The sequence below is a fragment of the Capsicum annuum genome, chromosome 6 (genome assembly GCF_002878395.1).
Source record: "Capsicum annuum cultivar UCD-10X-F1 chromosome 6, UCD10Xv1.1, whole genome shotgun sequence".
In the NCBI taxonomy this organism is placed as follows: Eukaryota; Viridiplantae; Streptophyta; class Magnoliopsida; order Solanales; family Solanaceae; genus Capsicum; species Capsicum annuum.
In genome coordinates this window covers 211,134,159-211,147,836 of record NC_061116.1, presented here as the reverse complement: position 1 = coordinate 211,147,836, position 13,678 = coordinate 211,134,159, and the positions used below count along the sequence as shown (strand labels likewise).

General features: G+C 36.6%; 2 protein-coding genes across 2 annotated transcripts; one reads left to right on the top strand and one right to left on the bottom strand.

The window, feature by feature from the left end:
- The first annotated feature begins 542 nt into the window (after positions 1–542).
- Positions 543–3,086, top strand: LOC107875928 (transcription factor MYB1R1). Its single transcript, XM_016722831.2, has 3 exons — positions 543–971; positions 1,690–1,898; positions 2,442–3,086. Exons 1-3 carry the CDS (start codon positions 707–709, stop codon positions 2,853–2,855), a joined length of 888 nt encoding a protein of 295 aa, XP_016578317.1. The 5' UTR covers positions 543–706; the 3' UTR covers positions 2,856–3,086.
- Positions 3,087–8,746: 5,660 nt separating this feature from the next.
- LOC107875929 (serine/threonine-protein kinase AtPK2/AtPK19) lies at positions 8,747–12,820 on the bottom strand. Its single transcript, XM_016722832.2, has 6 exons — positions 11,754–12,820; positions 10,142–10,224; positions 9,937–10,057; positions 9,644–9,817; positions 9,322–9,429; positions 8,747–9,227 (listed from the first exon to the last, which is right to left on the bottom strand). Exons 1-6 carry the CDS (start codon positions 12,348–12,350, stop codon positions 8,943–8,945), a joined length of 1,368 nt encoding a protein of 455 aa, XP_016578318.2. The 5' UTR covers positions 12,351–12,820; the 3' UTR covers positions 8,747–8,942.
- Between the last annotated feature and the right edge of the window lie 858 nt (positions 12,821–13,678).

The following is a 13,678-nucleotide window of genomic DNA, read 5'->3' as shown; positions in this document are numbered from 1 at the left end:
GAATAGAGAGAGAAGAGAGGGGAATTCTTTATTTCTCATGAGTGATTATTGAAGGATGATCTACAATGAGAAAACCCCCCTTTATTTATAGGGAAAAACTAACCTTGGGGTTTGTAACTTTTTCATAAATAGACGTACACAATATATGGTAAAGTAGGTATTCATATATATGGTAAAGTAAACATTCACTATATATGGTACATTTATAACAAATTCTCCTCAATAATAAGGTTTGAATCCAAAGACATCCCTTCTAGTGAAGAACTTTAAATCAACCTAACTACCAATTCACCCAACAAATTTTTTATTTAGTTTTACCTATTCTGCGTCGAGCTTAGTGAATACCGGAGCACCCCACAAATGAATGTAGGTCCGCCCCTATCAAACTATCCTTGAAATTTCAGTCACATTAAATTAAAATTAATCAAGTCTCCTGAAATTTATATAAATGAAAAGTAAAAATAAAAAATAAAAAAATTGATTAAAAAATAAATAATTCACTTAAAAAAACAATTTTAAAAATTGATGCGGTCCTTATCAGCATCACACATGTCTCAACCCCTCTATATATCTCCAAATCTCTGGACTCTCCCGTTCCGCTTTATTCGCTCTCCACTCTTTCTTTCGTACGGCTTCCATTTCACAGAGAGTGTGTTTATTCCCCACCACTTGTATTATCCATTCATTCGTCGATTCTTCCAGAAGGATGTCCAGCGCGTGCGGTGATGAATCATCGGCGACGGAAGTTACCGGCGCCGGTGAAATCATGTTGTTTGGCGTGAGAGTGAAAGTCGATCCTATGAGGAAGAGCGTCAGTCTCAACAATCTCTCACAGTACGAACAGCCGAATATTAACAACTCCGGCGGTGATAGCAAAAATGAATCGTTGAAAGTGGCGGCTGATGAAGGTTATGCCTCTGCAGATGATGCTGTTCAACATCAGTCTAACTGTGGACGTGAGCGTAAGCGAGGTGAGATCGATCTCTGATCCTCTTTTGTTTTTGTTGATATCGTAGAAAATTGCTGTGTTTTTATGATCGTCTTCCTTTTACAACAGTAGAACGGATTTTTTTTTTCTTTTTGATTCAGTTAGTTTTTCTCTGTTATGAGTCGATTAATGTTTCTTCTCTTGGATTCATCGATCGTTTTCTCTCGTTGTGCACTAATTTCGGACTTTTTAATGTTTCTTCTATGATGATAATTTGTTTGTTTTTCTCTGTTATGAGTCAATTAATGTTTCTTCTATTGGATTCATCGACTCTCGTTGTGCACAAATTTATGATTTTTTCTCTTTTATGATACTGATTTGTTTAGTTTAAAGTCAAATTTTATAGTTTAATCATACGAAAATGTGATTTATATGTAATTTTTTTGAAATATAATGGCTGAATTGATAGAAAAAATTTTGTTCCTGAAGAAAAACTCGTTTTTTTGTCCCTTTCCCATAGGAGATAAGTATTTGATTGATTTATATGGAATTTTTTAAAAATAAATTCCAGCACTGCTATCAAATTCATAGAAAAAATTTAGATCCTGTAAAAAAAAAATCGTTTTTTTTCTGTCATGGTTGTTTTTGATCTTTTACAGGAATTTTCAGGACCATAAAGTATGGTTTTGATCCAACCTGCTAAAATTTGGATCCATAAGTATTGTTTTTTGATGAAGCTTTGTTGATTTTGTTTGTATTAGGAGTTCCTTGGACGGAGGAAGAGCACAAGTTATTCCTTCTAGGATTGCAGAAAGTGGGTAAAGGAGACTGGAGAGGAATCTCTAGAAACTTCGTAAAGACTCGTACGCCGACGCAGGTTGCAAGTCATGCTCAGAAGTATTTTCTCCGTCGAAGCAACCTCAACCGCCGTCGTCGCCGATCTAGCCTCTTTGATATCACCACTGACTCGGTATTTTTCTTTTCTTTTAACTACTAGTGTTATGTATTTCTCTCATTTTACCATGTACTTGTGGAGATCACTTGATTTTAGGAGTTGTAAGCATTTGTGTATAGAGATAGAAAATTAGATGGCTTGATTTTTGTTCTTGGGTCGCTTGAGCCGAGGGTCTTTCAGTAATAACCTTCCTCCGAGGTAGGGGTAAGATCCGAGTACAATCTACCTTCCTCAAACCCGACTTTGTGTGATTATACTTGGTTTGTTGTTGATTTATGTACGCTTCGATCTTATCACTCTTTAACAGAGGTATTAGTATTTTGATGATTCTTGCATGTTTTTCTTGTTTTGAATTGATATTGGTGCTGTGTTTTGTTGTTATTCTTTTGTGTCTTTTCTCTAAAATATTCTTCTTCATTGTTTTGTCTTATACTTGCCTGTTTTAAAAAGATGAAATTTTGAAGTCTGACGAACACTAACTGGAATCTTTGCCACTTGAATATTTGGTGTTTTTTTTTTCAGACTTAATTTTCTAAGGTTCTCTTTCTATGCAAACAGGTATCAGCAATGCCAAAAGTAGAAGGGGAAAATAAGCAAGAAATCCCAGTTCTAGCACCAGCAACATTGCCTACTGTAGAAACTACCAAAACAAATGCATTACCGGTGGCACCGGCTGTTGGTCCTATCATGATACCAGCGCAGATTGATATGTCAAGAGATAGTCCAACGCTGTTGCGACGCGATCATGGGAATTCATCAATGCTGGTTGGTGCTGTTCCTATGTTTTCACTGCCCAATCCATCACCAGTGATTGACCTTAATGCGAACCAGAACACAACAATTGAGCCCTCGCCTTTGTCACTGAGATTATCATTGTCACTTGATCAGGGACAAGCATCATCTACTAGACACCTGGGATATCAAGTCATGTCAAGCTTCAGTAATGGAGAAAGCATCATCAGTGTGGCATGAGGAGATCAAAGGATCTCTAGAAAAAGTAAAATGAAAACAATATGGAACAAGAAATAGGACTAGAGTGAGTAAGCTGGGTTCATAATTATAATTTATATATTGAGGAAAAGTTTATTTAAGGAGACATCCATGTGATTAATTGACTAGACTTTTGGTCCTGATTTGTGTACAAACCAGAAATATGTCATGCCTTGTGGGTACCTGTTTAATCCTACTCTTATTTAACTACTACATTCTTCCCTGTTGTAAAAATTAGGCAGAGCATTGAATAACATCAGCCCTGCTAGTATCTAATTAATATCTGTGGGTAGTAGTTTGCTATACCTTGAATTCATAAAGTAAAAGTTGAGTGCTGCAAATGTTAGTTTTCCATTGAAAAGCACAATCAAGATTTATGGTGGAGAGTGGTCCTATACATATCTGTGGGTGGTTTTATGACCATGTGATAACGTTATCCAAAATCCTGATTGGGCTATAGTGTCTTGCATGTGTTGTTGATTCGATTTGTATGGGCTACAAGGACGGTGGAGCCATTGCTCTAATTGGCTGCTTCTTTTTTACCCTCTTTGTTGTATCACCAGCTAGTACTATTGTTGTTTTCTTCTGCTGCCAAGCTGGCTATCTTTTATGTAGGGGTGCAATAGTTTTGCCAAAACGGATGGAAATTGATGGGGGTCAAATCTTATTGGGACAGGTTATTAGATTCTTTTTGATGAAGACAAATAAATATCTAACTTACTAGTTTATTAGGTTCTTTTTAATAAATTATTAGTTTTGTAGACATTTAATATCGTGCTGAGTAATTAATAAAAATTGTTTTGAGTTTATAAAAGAAATGGAGGAAAAGAACTAGAGATAATGATTAAAGTTTTAAAAAATCTAATTTTAATTACACATGATAAAGTAATAGCAAATTTGATTTGATATAATGATCAAATCGAGCCATTTACATATACCCCCAACCACCCCTACCAACCCAAAACACATGTAAAATTTGAACACGTTAGAAAATAAAATGTCAATTCTTTGTTTGGACTTATTGTCATATGACTTATGAGTGGAAACATCAGCAGCACTAGTTAGTAGGTAATACTGCCAAAGAGATTGTTGGCGTGTTTCCTAAAACTGATCAATTATTGGTCGTTAATAGTGAAAAATAAACAAAAAAGTCAAGCTTGAAAACTTTGCTAACGATAAGCTATACGGTACATACTTCCATTACTCCTATTGGATATAAACAAAAAATAGTGTCTAGACTAACTTGGCCTCTACCAAAAATGAAATCTGTTGTGCAGTGGTTCCAGTATTATTGCTCATTAAAATAGTTATGTAGTGATCCCCGCACTCAAATGTGTGTTTTCTCACAAATTAACTCCAATAGTCAAGGGTGAACCACAAATTGTCACGTTTACACGCAATAAATAAGGTTCTCTATTTAGTTGGGAGGCCAAGATAAGATATTCCCCATTTTGCTCAACAATATTCTCTTGCCACTTGACACAATTATCTTTCTCTCTTCATTTATTCGTTTTCTGTGAAGGATTTTTTTTGTTTCAATTCACGTTCAATATCCACTTTAGGGCCTTATTAGCCCGAGTTTGCGTCAGAGAAGTCCCACATTGAGAGAAAACGCTTCTTGTAAAAAAAAACTTCATTCAAAGTAAAATTTATAAGATTGTGGTGAATGCTTCATATAATTCAGAGACTCAATTAAAATGTAAGTTAATATAAATTAGCTGTTAGTGACTTAGTGCAATGGAGAGGTTATCATAGAAAGCAAGCAAAATGGCATATACTGTAGAGTAATATAATGTTCAATAGTTAGGTCCTTAAGGTCCAATAAGTTCACATAATGACGGATGCCAATGCGCATTGACACAAGATTGGATATATATATTTGGTTATATATGTATGATGACATTGCAAAGAGCACACATAGCATAACTAAGATAAGGTTATATAACCTCTGATCCATGGAACAATGTAGGCAAGAAAAGTCCGTAAAATAGATCCATAACTTCAAAAAAAGAATTGACACCCGTCAGTTGTCAATGGACTGCTCAACGGGTCACCGCGTGCCAGCAGGGGATTGGCTAGAACGAGTCCTTCCCCAGGCATCAAACAGCCAACTAACAAATCAACTTTTTGGAATGCGAGAATAACATAACTAAAAGCAAACACAACAGAAGCAGTGGGACCCAATTATGAATCTTATTTACTTTTTCAAACTCCGTGTCGAGGCCAAACCAATTAGACAAATTGACTTAGAGGGAGTAGTACGCAAATATTAGTGCAAGATTTAGAAGAGAACTATTTTAATAAGTATTAGAATGAGATATGCTTGAATAAAAGGGAATGGATAATAAGATTCATATAACCGATTCCAGCTATTAGTTCAATTGATTATATGACAGACAGAAGATCAATAGATGCAAAAGCAATAAGGAAGAAAGCTAGAGAGCAAGATGCAAGCTTCTTATGAACAAAAGCCTCCAGTAGACAAAGGGACAGAAGGAGAAGATTCTTCATCACTACGGCACTAATCATAAGCTTTGTTTTCAAGAGAAGCAAAGCATATTATCCAAGAAAGATAAAAGGCAATTATTCTACGCAAAATAGTAGGAGGAAATACACATAGTTGGTATTTGGTAGAACAAATATGACTACACCTAACGAGGTGGAGGTGGAATGACAAAGGGAGAAAAACTCATTGCCTCGTTTGAATCATGACGATTCTTCTCATGCACTCTTCTAATGTAATCAGAGGCCCTACCATCTATACACTTCTCATTAACTGCATACAATGAGGAGGATTTACCACTTTCAGTCGGATCAATCAGGTAGGCGATGGGCTTTTTGACGTTCACCGGCTCCTGTAACCTTAAGCTCTCAGGAAATTGTGCTGTCGGTGACCCTCTGATGAATGTTGCAGGAATTTTACCCGCTGGTGCTGGTTGAGTAGCGACTCCAAGGCTCATCCTGGCAATAGAGAATGATGATAGCCTGATTACATTTGTTACCATTTTCATTGACTTCTCACAGAGGGAGTCGTCGTTGCTTCTGCTTTTGTTCTTCATGGCAAATGCAACAAATTCTATCTGCCAGATGCTTTCAAGAACAGAGAAGGCGCTTGCATAACAAGCCAAACACAATGGATATATATACACATGTATAGAGCTAAAGAAACCTTCTTCTAAAGCATTGTAGGGTAGTAGAGTATAACCTCAGCTGATTTCTCATTTGTGCTGTTAAAAAAAAAAAAAACAGGAATCTCCCTTAAGTTTTATCCATCCTAACAGTAGCTTGATTAGTGATAAATTCTTTTCTTGTTCATGAAATAAGTTTTTTCTCTATTTCTATATGTCCAAATGGAACTCAGAAGAATAATGGAATCAATGCTGCCAACCTATCTACAAGCAATATAGGATTTTGGGTCCAAATAAAACGGAAAGCAACAATATCTGAGGATCATATTAGCTATCCACGTGACTAAGGAGTTCTCCCATCCCCCAATCCGAGTGGTTATTCATGAGCACAAACTAAGCTATCCATATAAAAGTAACTGGAATAAGATGCCATTCTACTTTCCATATGCCACATGAAGCTATAATTTATTTAAGTTTCATTAAGTAGTCACCCGTGCTCTTTAACTGATTCCAAACTTTGTGCAACTTTTTCCACAAAGTCTAGATAATGGATATGTACTGAAAACCATCTTATTCACAGTTCACAATTGTGCCTCTTAGAAGAAGTTTTCAGAAGCCAGCATAGCATACTCAGGAAAGGAGCAGACCGAACCTATACAATGACAACACTTGTGCTCCACATGGTTATATGGTTCATATTTTAACAACTATGCCATATTTCATTCCTTTCGGAGGTGATACCATGAAATGTATCACCAATTGGAGACAACTCAAACAAATGCTTTAAGAAATTTGATTGGTTTACCTTTGTTTATTTATTCATATTATAGTCAGTATTAACCCGAAGAAAGAGAGTGAAAACAAAATGCTGGAGGAGGTTGGTCAAATACAAGAGAGATGTATGTATAGCATTTCTGAACCATAAATCAGCAGGTGAAAGCTGGTAATTTTCACATACTGAAACAGTGAGCAGAATCAGCAGCCAACAAAGTACAAAGAGACAACAACAGCAACAACAACAAACTCAGTGTATTCCCACATAGTAGGGTCTAGGGAGGGTAAGATGTACGCAGTCCATACCACTACCTCCGGAGAAGTAGAAAGGTTGTTTCCGATAGACCCCCGGCTCAAGACAAGAAATAATAAACAAATCCGTAATAAAGCATGGAACAAGATGACATAACATAAATACGACACCCACCAAGAATAGTAAACAAATTCGTAATAAAGCATGAAACAAGATGGCATAACAAAAATAATACACCCACCAAGTAATACCCTACACTAACGACCCAAACTGGCACTAGCCTTCTATCCTAATTCGTGTCCTCCAGACCTTCCTATCTAGGGTCATGTCCTCAGTAAACTGTAACTGCTCCATATCTCGCCTAATCATCTCTCTTCAGTATTTCTTCGGCCTACCCCTACCCCGCCTGAAACCATCCAAAGCTAGCCTCTCACACCTATGAACAGGGGCAGCCGTGCCCCTCCTCATCACGTGTCCAAACCATCTCAAACGGACTTCCCACATCTTGTCCTCCACCGAAGCCACTCCAACCTTCTCCCGAATAGTCTCATTCCGAACTCTATCATCCCTAGTAAGCCCACACATCCAACAACCGCATTTCCGCCACCTTCAATTTTGAATGTGGGGGTTCTTGACTGGCCAACACTCCGCTCCAACAAAGTACAAAGAGACTGTATCCAATATCCAGGCAGAAGAAATAAAAGAAAAAGCCATCTTTCAAAATTTCATACAAACTATAGACAACTTTAACACTCTCATAAACATAAGAATGACACTCATCTATTCATATAAACATGACTAAAGTTATGTTCTAACGTAGTACAAAAGAGCACTACATTACTCCGCAAAATTGAATGCAACCTTTCCAATTGATTCATTAGATCTTGCACTAGTTTCTAGAATTAGTAGTTGAGAATACACCTTCTTCTACTTTTCTCAACTATTGCCGAATAAGATTGTGCAAGCCAGTAAAACAATGAGGCAGACCCTTCCACAAGAACATCCCCAATCAAAAGGAAATATATAAGGAGAAAAAACAAAAGCGAATTCATCTCCTGAAGGATATCTTTTCATACTTTTCATTAATGCACCAACACACCCTCAATATGCTCCTCTATTAAGAAGTTGAACCATATGGCAAAACTCATTAACATTTTTTGTGCTCTAGAATTGCCACAAGGCCCTGAAATATCCTCTCTTTTCAGCTTCCCAGTGTACATACTTGTAATGATCTTAAGTTAGCTAGTTCTCATTAATCATGTAGAGTTCCTGAATACTGAACAACTTTGATTAATTTTTATAACAACTTGAAATTGAAATATAGGGACTAATTTATCAAGAGTGGAAATTAATGAACCATGCAGGTCTGTTATATGGCAGCTAAATTTGCACGTTCACTAAGAATCAGCCATTAAATAGAACATAAAAAAATTCAGCATTCTAAGATGGCCTTCGGAGGTACTCTCTTAATGCTCCAAACGAAAAATTAGGCAAGTTGATGACCAGTTACTTGGGTCAATAAGAGATGCTATTAATGCAGCATGATCACCATCCTCTATTCTGTGATACTACGTTGGTTCAATAGATCTGCAGTGCAAATTTCTTGTCTAAACACATTCCTAGATTCTCTTGCAGTACAAAAAAATAAAAGAAAATAGAACTTCCTGAGAGCATTGAAGGTTGGGAGGAAACATAGAAGAGCCGGTAAAGAAAAGAGCTACACGATCAAAGTCAATGATTTATTTCACATCCATAAAGAAGAATGATCATACAACAGTACACAAAAGAGTTAGAAAGATTTGCTTTTATCATGATACAATCTGATCCATATATTTCTCATGATCCTCTCTCTAACAAAGAATGACGTACAATAGCAAACTACAAGTTCGAAATTTTGACAGGATAAAGACTTAATCAACTAGAGGAGAGCCAACGATTTGGTGCTACATAAGTGTAACCTTGGAAGTGTTCGCCTGTAGTCGGAGTAGATGCTGGTGAGTCATCCGGTGGCATCGTAGTCCAACATTTGTCAAAATTGGCAGTGCAATCTCTGCCAATTACATCTGGTTTGAACTTAGGCTGTAGTTCTCTGGCATCTAATTTCTTCCAATTGATTGTTCGGAACCACTTGTGACTTTTGATCTCATCCCCCCCTCTTGGTCCACTGCCTAATCTTTTGGATGGGTCCTTCTGTAGCAACTACGGTAAAAAATTGCAAGTTGTCATTCAGTTGAATTACATGCATTTTTCGAAGAAAGTAAGGGCAAGAAGTCAATTGATAGTTTGTACATACTCCTTTGAGAAGAGAGTGAGCTTCACCGGTCAGACGTGGTAGAAGTTTCAGTTTCTCACTGATGATCTTTTCCTGAAGCTTCTTTCTATTTGAATGTGTGAAAGGTGGCTGAAAGAAATGAGAGTCAAAAGCCTTCCAATATTCAAAGAAAAATCTGTCTAGGAATAATGCAATTTATAGTACATGTCACATAAAATAGGCTCCAGAGAATTCCGATGAACTGTCTATGCTTGTCTCATGCTTTGACATTACTCAACACTGCACGATTCTAGTGTCTAATATTACACTGCATTGCAAATGTTCCAACCAGTACTTAGATTACCTGACCAGTCAGCATCTCATACAGAAGTACCCCAACGCTCCACCAGTCAGCATCTTTATTGTGGCCTTTGGACTGTATAATCTCTGGGGCCATGTATTCCATGGTCCCACACATTGAATTTGATCTGCTTGATTCATCAATCTCTTTTGCCAGTCCAAAATCTGTCAGCATGACCTGGGTGGAAAATGAGACGCTTAAGAAAGGAAAGAATCAACTGCAATGTTAAAAGTGAAAATGCAATTTCTCATGCATCAGTCATGCACTGCAGTATAGTATATAGGAAAGACTGTTACATGTCCCTCAGCATCCATGAGAATATTTTCAGGTTTGAGGTCTCGGTGCACGATCCCTCTCTGGTGAAGATGTGAAACAGCAGAAACTATCTCAGCAGCATAAACCCTCGCCTGGTCCTCACTACCCAAACCACACCAAGAGCTGAAGTTAGAAGAGCCGAATGCATATCATGACTGGTTGGTCAATAAGGAATACAGAAGGTACCTGAAAATCCCTTGTCTGTATAGATGATAGAAAAGATGTCCTCCATTTATAAAATCCAAAATCAAGTACAGCTTAGACCTCGTCTGCAGCATATTCCAAAATAAAAGACCAAGGAATGATTAAAAAAAAATCATATCAGAGGGCAAGAAAGCTTGGTCTGAGACTGTAAAGGCATCAAACACTGTTCCATGATTTCAAAAATCAGATCCAAGTGGCAAAATCAATGAAAAATGAGTATACCAAAGAAAGACAAAATTTGTGCTTGAAAAAGACATTGAGAAATAAGGAAACTAAAGAGAAGTTCAAGAAAATCATTAAATTTCACTCTGAAATTGTCCAAAAAATCTTAGCTTAAATGTATACGAAACAAAGAAAAATTCTGTTCAAAAGCAAAGAATAATAAAAACTAAGAAGAGAAAATCACACCAGAAATTCAAGTAAGTCCCTGAACTTTGAAATTGTCTAACTATATCTGCTAAATGATCTTATCAAATATTCAATAATCTGACTAAATTCTAGACAAAAGAACAGAAGTTTCACTTGAAATTAATTTCATTACCATTAATGGTGTTAAATAGTACTAGTACTAATGAAGTTAAAAACTTGCTCATGTTGTCCCAGCGAAAAAAGAAGGCATGAGTCACATCAGAATCTAAACAGATTCCCAAAAGGGTCTCTTTCTATTAAAAGTTTTTTTCTCCTCACGGAGAGAGGCAAAAAAGTTAATTTTCACTTGTGGGATTTTACTGGGTGTGTTGTTGTTGTTGTTGTACACTGAGGCAAAAGGAAAAGCTATCACCTTTTAAGTATCTCTGTAACAGAAAATTAAATGAAAGGACAAAAACCATAGGCCTAAATTTAGCTTCTGATTCAGAACCAAATAATCCCTAATACACAAGATTACCTTGTTCTCGGACATGAAAAAGAAAAACCAGTATCATCAATCAGATTGATAGCTGGGATAAAACTTAGCTAACTCCACGGTTAGGCAGGATGTAGTAGAGAATTTGATACATGTATTAGTCATGGTACTATTTAATCCTTTGTTTGGTAGGATTTTCAGCCTATGTATAACTATACATAGCAAACCGTGGTATTAGCAATACAGAAGCCATTAATACATGGATAAGCATGGTTAAAAACAAAACCTTCCTTAATACACCAAACCAAACAGTGCATGATATTAGCAATACAGGAGCTATTAAAACATGGATAAGCATGGTTAAAGACAAATTTGTCCTTCATACACCAAGCCAAACAGTACATAAAAAAATCTCAACATCAGTAATACACCTTATTGTTATCTGTCCTGAGCCGGGGTTCTATCGGAAACAGCCTCTCTACTCCATCTGAGGTAGTCGTATGGACGACTTACACTTAACCCTCCCCAGACCCCACTTGATGGGAATACACTGGGTATGCTGTTGTTGTACTAGTACACCTTATTCAGTCCTATTCTTATATACTCCACTAAAACTACCCCTAAATGTGGATGCACTATTCTCACCAAGATATCCCTGACTATTCATGAACATAAATATCAAATAAATACACTCATTAATATGAAACTGAATATACAAAATTAGTCAAGTCCAATACAAGCAACTTTTACCTGAAAAGAGTATCTAAGCTGAACAATAAAAGGGTGTTCAACTTTGGTAAGAATATCCCTCTCAGCTCTCATATAATCCACATGGTTATTCTTAATAACAATGTCCTTCCTCATAACTTTCATAGCCAATATCCCATCACCCTCACCATCACCCTCACCACCATAACCCTTCATCCTCACCTGAAAAACTTTCCCAAAAGAACCTTTACCAATCATCCTCAAGATCTCAAAATCCCCTGGCCCAAATTTTGTTACTGCCACCAACCCCTCATCAGTACATCCAGTTTTCTTATTAACTTTATCACTATCACTTTCACTTTCGGAATCAATTTCTTGGTGAAAAGGCAGAGGCTTTGAGGGAGTGATTCTTGGTGAGGGCCCCACAAAAGAGTGGGACCTACTATGAATGATTTGTGGGTCAGTTAAAAAGTTGGAAGAAGATGATGGAGGTGAAGAGGAAATAGGGGCACCAAATACTTCAGAAAAATCGAAGTCTGGATCAGTAGATGAAGAAGAAGAGTCTGGGATTTTGAGGTGGGTCAGTTTGTTTGCTAGTGTAGAATGATTGGTTTTTTCCTGTTGAGCTGGAAAGGCCATTATTTAACAAGAATTGCTGAAACCCCTTGTATCAAGAAAATGAAAAAGATTGCATCTTTATAGGGAATTTGCAAGAAAAGCCAGCTGAGATTGAACTCAGAGCAGGCTAAGGAAGAAAAAGGGCTACATCAGGGGATCTGGTGGTACTAGTGGGGTTGGGGTGGGGGTGGGGGTGGGGGGAACAAGAATTCAAGAAAGTGAAAAGGTTGCAACTTTGAGGGTGTTTTGTTTTCTTGGTGGGGGTGTGTTTGGTACGGGGGGGTGGGGGGATAGAAGGTGTGATTACCAGCAGAGATGTAGAGAAAACAGTGGATTTTGCAAAATTACAGATGCATGAATGAACATGGAAAAAGTTAAAGAGGGGGTGGGGGGTGGGGTGGGGTGGCGTGGCGTGGGGGTAGGTGGGAAGTGAAATCCAATACGCTATGCTGACTGACTACATTATCTTTATCACCTTTCTAAGAGTACCCTCTCTGTCTTTTCTAATCTTTTCAATACATATATATTAACAAAAGTTGAAGTTTTGGTTTTTAAATTTTATTTTAATATAGCATAATTTGTAGTCAAGTAAATATCTATATTTTAAGGGGAAAAAATCATTTTCCTTTTAAATTTCATAGTCATTTTGTCAATAACAGTATTTTAAAAGAAGAAAAAAGGGAATAATAACAGTATTATAAAAGGTAGTAGTATAAGTTTGAACATGTATATCATGTTTAAACCAAGACATGTATACAAAATGGGCAATTTATTTACACCCATTTCTCACTTTAACTTTGTCAAACTGACATATTCCCACTTTAATATTAACTACTCCCTCCGTTCTATTTTATTCGTGTCAAATGTTTTAATTTGATTTCTCTTTTTACTTATTATTTTTCATTGATCAAGACAAGATTAATTGTTTTATCTCAAAATTAAAATGTAAACATCATTTAATAGAAATACTATGATAAAACAGCCATGTTATTAATTATTTTTATTAATCAATGTTTCAATATCAAATTGGAACGAGTAAAATATATGAAACAAGCACGGTACTTTGAGAACTATTTTGAAAAGGTCTGTCAAATCCAAAGAGAGGATTTTGAACTTCTTTATTCATTTCAAGCCCCAGGTTACAGTTACTGTTGGAGCTAGCTAAATTATTGTTACTATTTGTTAGGTAGAGTTCATCAGGTTATTTATTATACAACAACAACAAACCCAGTGTATTCCCACATATCTCTACCTCTAAAAAAGTAGAAAGGTTTTTGAAAGACCACGGCTTGAGACACGGAATACTAAACAAGGTTATTTATTATCAATAAAGAAAATGTTTCTTGGAA